A 5,479-nucleotide genomic window follows, 5' to 3' on the forward strand; every position below is an offset into this window, starting at 1 on the left:
GGCAAAAACAAGGGCGATAATTTCACAGTCTGGACAAACATTTCTATCCTTCCTTCTCTGCTTTTCTTTTCCTTCAGTCTTGCCATACAGCACAGAGATTGTGCTTCAAACAATCCTCACACCCTGATTGTTCTGTTTCCCATTTCAGGAAAAATCCTTAGAAATTTTGTTGTCTTTTGTCCACCTTTTCCAAACACTCCCAAAGAATTCTTTCACCGGAACAGATGATTCTAAAGAGGCTGTTGGCCCTTTCCCCCCATTCCTGGGAAATTCCCAGCTCACTCAGACCTACTGTAAACCCGTACTACAAATATTGCAGACCACAGAACCCTGCCTGGTACTGGAAATCTTCCAGGGACAAAGGAGGTTGGGACAGGAAGGAAAAGAAGCCGTTTGCCAACTCCACAGACAGAAATGGTGAGAGAGTCATAGGTGTTTCTCGGGGTGGGGGGATGGTGTCAGCTGTGGATCAGGAATTATGGGCTGCTGGTAAAGCCTCTGTGTGAGCTCCTGAAGGCAACTCAGCAGGACTTTACAGTCTGGACTGGTGATTCCTGGGCTGCCTTTTCACAGCTCCAGGGCACCCTCCTGCAGGCCCGGCTTTGGGGCTCCCAGACCCCCTGGACCCGTTTGATCTGTTTCCCTGGGAGAGACAAAACCCAGCACTGGCAGTGCTGTCACAGTTCCTGGGGACCAGAGCATGGCTGGGGCCAACTTTTCACAGCAACCAGACAGTGTCAGCCAGGGCCGTCTGGGCTCTCGGAGGGCAGTAGCAGCTGCTCTTCTCCTGATCCAGGAAGCTCAAGAACTGATTTTGGGACAGAGTATTGTAGTTTAAAAATTTTTACAATGCACAGCTCAAGATAACACCTCCAGCGGATCTGAAGAAATCTGGACCAAACTTTCTTCATGGTTCCCCAGTTGGACTTGGTTAAAAGATCTGTTTATAATGATCACCAGAATAATTGCTGTATGGTTTTAGCTTGCATCAAGATTCACTGTTATAGTGCCCTACAGTATAAAATGAAATAGAGATATTGAGAGATCAGTGCCCATAAGGAACTGAGCCTCAAGAAAGAGGAGATTTCACGAGGACACTAGAACAGAACAGCACAACCTTGGAGAAACAGATAAAGGATGTAACTCACACAAAACACCAGCAGGATGTCTGCTCAGCTGTGCAAGGCTGTCAAAGCAGAAGTTATACAAAACAATCCTATTGCCCTTACACAGGGGTCGAGGAACAGCCACCTGAAAAAGACACCAGGTGTTGGAGGTAGACTCCAAAGAACCACATAAGGACTTCTGATAAGGGTAGCAATTATGTAAAGCAATACATATCCATCAAGTAAGCAGGGATAGCTTATGAATATGTAATCAGTGTGTCTGATAAAAACTGTTCACGTAACATTTGGGCACTCAATTAGAGGAAGTGTCCTCTGTGTGACCAGCACTGCAATAAAGAATGGCTGCTTTCTGAAAATCAGAGTTGTGTTATAAAGTTCTGTCTGGCCAATTTTGATATCAAGGCACATGCTCATATGAAGATGGGAGTATTTAGGATCAACAGGCTCAGGCTCCCCTGTTTTTCTTCCTTGTAGGTACACACAGCTATCAGTAGAGACTGATGATGATGAAGCCCTGCAGTGTCAGAGGGGCATCCCTGATTCCATGCGGCTCTGAAGTGTCACAGGGGCCCCTGGGCACCAAGAGTGTCAGGAGTGTCACGTGGGGCCCTTTGCTCCACGAGGCTCTGCAGCATCGCAAGGGTCTGTTGGTTCTAAGAGGTCCCACAATGTCACAATTGCCCCTTGGTTCCGTGTGTCCCCAGTGTCACAATGGTCTTTGGGCACCACGAGGCCCTGCAGTGTCACAGGGCCACCTTGGTCTCATGTGTCATTCACACAATGGGAACAGCGCTGGTGAGTTCTCATCATCTCATTCCCCTTTCTCCAGAGAAGGTCAAGGCCATTCTTGTCTGCTCTCTCCTGGTAGGACAGCTGTGAGGAAAAACACCTCTGTCTCTCTTAGCTGCTAAAAAACCTGTCTAAGAGGTTTACAGAGTAGAAACAAGCAGGTGTATGAGCCTCTGAGTACATTTATATTTCCTAAACGTGCTCTGTGCTTTGTCAAGTAATGGTGCCATCTGCTAGAGGGCAATGGCACTCGTGCCTGCAAAACCCCTTGTGACTGCACAGGAGATGCTCCCCAGACTGGGCTGCTTTCCTGCTGTGGGGTGACAAACACAGGCAAGAAAGGCAGAGGAGAGAGAGCTGTCAGGGAGAGACATTTGCAAGGGCCCTGTCCAAGGCAGGTGAGATGAAAATCACTGTGACACTGGGGGTTGTTCCTGGAGTCACAGCCAGAAACGTCAGGGCTGTGTCAGGTGCCCAGCCCTGAGCTGGCTTCTGCCCTGCTCACAGCCCTGGGGCTGTTAAGGAGCACGAGTCCTTCCCTTGCACACACACACACACAGGTTATTGCAGCACAGGCAGGGTCTCCCTGGGCTGTGCAGCCACTGCCAGAGCCTGGCAGGGGCCTCAGCCCTGCGGGTGTCACCCTGCCCTGCCTGGCCTGAGGTGCCCCATGGCCGGAGGGATGGACACGGGAGCTCTGAGCACAGGAGCTCATCCCAGCCCTGCACTCAGGGGTTCCCAGGGGACGTTGCTTTCTGCAAAGTCCAGGAACTGCTGAAGGTGTTTGTGCTCACTGGGTCTATGTCCCCTCACGCACACAGGATATTCAGGGCTGTGTCTTGTCTGTGCACTGCAAACACGGACTCTTGACCCGGTCGCTTGATGTCCCTCCATGGAGGGAAGAACAACCTCTCTGACCTGGGGTGGGAGGCATCTGCTGTAGCAGGGCCGGCTTTGCAAGGGCACTGCTGGGGGCCCCCACCCTGAACACTGCCACACTTCTGCTGGTCACTGCTGTTTTTGTCTCCAGGGCGCTGTGTTGGGCACATCTTTGAGAGCAAACTGGGAAGAAGATTGAAGCTTTCAGGCCGTGCACTGAGGAGATGCCCTGGCATGATGGAAATGCTTTTGCAGAGCCCAGCTCTGTCCCGGCAGTGCCCACAGCCTGTCACTGCCTGCAGTCCCTGGACAATCACACAGCAGGACTGACAGAGCTGAAGGAGCCCTGAGGCCTTCAACCAACACAGGGGCCGTGAAGGGGAGTGTAGAAGTAAAGGAAGGGGAGGTTACGGAGGACAAGCCCTGGGGCTCCCTGGCAATGAGGAGCACTGGGGTTCCATTTTCTCCCCCAGCTCTGCACAGAAGCACCAACCCTTCAGCTCCAGAGAAGTCAGGGCGGAAAGATGTCCGGCAAACATGGCAATACAGAATTCTTTATGTTCTGTAAGCACATATGTAGCACAACTCCTTGGTTGTACTGTCTCTGGGTTTGCTAGAAAGGCAAATACTGAACCAAAAATTGTGTAGTCACAGATGTTTGCGGGAACAAATTCTCAGAAGTGTAACTCCTGTGTCAGCAGCAAAAAATACAGGACACAGAGTGAGCATAAATGAGTAACACAATAACACTGTGCAGAAGAATGAGAGTTTATGGCATCTGAAAACCAGGTGTGATCATTTTCCTCATGGCATCCTTGAGCTCCTGATTCCTCAGGCTGTAGATGACGGGGTTCAGGGCTGGAGGCACCACTGAGTACAGAACTGACAATGCCAGATCCAGGGATGGCGAGGAGATGGAGGGGGGCTTCAGGTAGGCAAATGTGCCAGTGCTGAGGAACAGGGAGAGCATGGCCAGGTGGGGGAGGCAGGTGGAGAAGGCTTTGTGCCGTCCCTGCTCAGAGGAGATCCTCAGCACAGCCCTGAAGATCGGCACATACGTGAAAACCATGAACACAAAATAGCCAAAATATAGAGAAGCACTTAGAACAACGAGCCCAAGTTCCCTGAGGTAGGATTTGGAGCAGGAAAGCTTGAGGATCTGTGGGATTTCACAGAAGAACTGGCCCACGGCATTGCCATGGCACAGGGGCAGGGAAAATGTATTGGCTGTGTGCAGCAGAGCGTAGAGAAAGGCACTGGCCCAGGCAGCTGCTGCCATGTGGGCACAAGCTCTGCTGCCCAGGAGGGTCCCGTAGTGCAGGGGTTTGCAGATGGACACGTAGCAGTCGTAGCACATGACAGTGAGTAGGAAATAATTTGCCGAAATGAAAAACACACAAAAAAAGAGCTGTGCAGCACATCCTGCATAGGAGATGGTCCTGGTGTCCCAGAGGGAATTGTGCATGGCTTTGGGGACAGTGGTGAGGATGGAGCCCAGGTCGGTGAGGGCCGGGTTGAGCAGGAAGAAGAACATGGGGCTGTGCAGGTGGTGGCCGCAGGCTACGGCGCTGATGACGAGGCCATTGCCCAGGAGGGCAGCCAGGGAGATGCCCAGGAAGAGGCAGAAGTGCAGGAGCTGCAGCTGCCGCGTGTCTGCCAATGCCAGCAGGAGGAAGTGGCTGATGGAGCTGCTGTTGGACATTTGCTGCATTGGTGTCTTGAAATTAGTTGAAGGAAGGAAGAAAGTGACTTTGAGGGAAGATTTCTCGCAGTAAAGTCAAAGGTCTTTCTCACAGATCAGTCCCTGCCACTAAACATATCCCCCTTGTCTATGTCTAGGAGACCTTCCTTCACCTTGGTTGCTGGAGCCCTGATTGCTGCTGGCCAATGTTCAGTGAGGAGCCAGACCTTGACCTGCAGGACACCTGCAAGTCAGTCCTGACCCCCAGTCAGTGCAGGGGAACAGTGAGGGCAGGGGCCAGTCCTAGGGTTTGAACTTGAGACTCCTCCTAAGGCACAGGAGACACCAAGTGAAAGGGATCAGGATTGCAGGTGGCAGAACAAGAGATTCTGCTGCATCTGGATAGAACAGAGTCCAGTGAGGCAGGGGCATTGTCTGAGCCTTAGTGCAGACTGAGGGGAGCTGCTCTGTCCCTCTCTCCTGTTCCCAGCAGCCCTGGATTTGCACCTTTCTGAGGTCCAATCCTGTGCTACCCTAGAAAGCCAGGTGACACTGCTGAGAGCAGAGGGATCCCTGGCACACAAAGTGGCCCCTGCCTTTCCCTAAATCAGGGAGGTTCGGCTCATTCCCAGCCTGCCCTGCCCAGAGCTCCCCGGGGCAGAGGGAGCTGGGGCACCCCATTGCTGTGCTCAGCCTGCACAGGAGGAGCCCAAGGGCTGGGCCTGAGCCTGCAGCTGGAACTGCCATTCCCAGAGAGCCCGTCAGCAATGCCAGCAGCACCTGGGCAAGGCAGGGTGAGAGAGAGCCAGGCCCTGAGGAAAAGCCTTTCCCTGCCCAGCCCTGCACAGCCCCTCCCAGGCAGCAGCAGTGCAGGACAGTGGCCCTCAGGCCCTGGTCAGCAGGCAATGGGCACATGGCAGGAGAGATGCCCTGCATCTCTGGAGCTGCTCTGCCGGCCCAGGAGGGTAGTGAGGGCCCCGAGCCCCCGGGCTGAGGGCTGTGC

At 53.1% G+C, this 5,479-nt stretch overlaps 1 protein-coding gene across 1 annotated transcript; it reads right to left on the reverse strand.

The window, feature by feature from the left end:
* Positions 1 to 3,564: 3,564 nt before the first annotated feature.
* On the reverse strand, positions 3,565 to 4,497 carry LOC136302527 (olfactory receptor 14J1-like). The gene has a single exon (XM_066205997.1). It carries the CDS (start codon positions 4,495 to 4,497, stop codon positions 3,565 to 3,567), a length of 933 nt encoding a protein of 310 aa, XP_066062094.1.
* Positions 4,498 to 5,479: the final 982 nt, after the last annotated feature.

The sequence above is a fragment of the Chamaea fasciata genome, unplaced genomic scaffold, assembly GCF_029207755.1.
Source record: "Chamaea fasciata isolate MVZ Bird 193981 ecotype frontalis unplaced genomic scaffold, bChaFas1.0.hap1 SCAF_29, whole genome shotgun sequence".
In the NCBI taxonomy this organism is placed as follows: Eukaryota; Metazoa; Chordata; class Aves; order Passeriformes; family Sylviidae; genus Chamaea; species Chamaea fasciata.

What these genes read in the sequence shown, in the direction of transcription:
- LOC136302527 (XM_066205997.1), bottom strand. Translation starts at nt 4,497, where the DNA reads ATGTCCAACAGCAGCTCCATCAGCCACTTCCTCCTGCTGGCATTGGCA.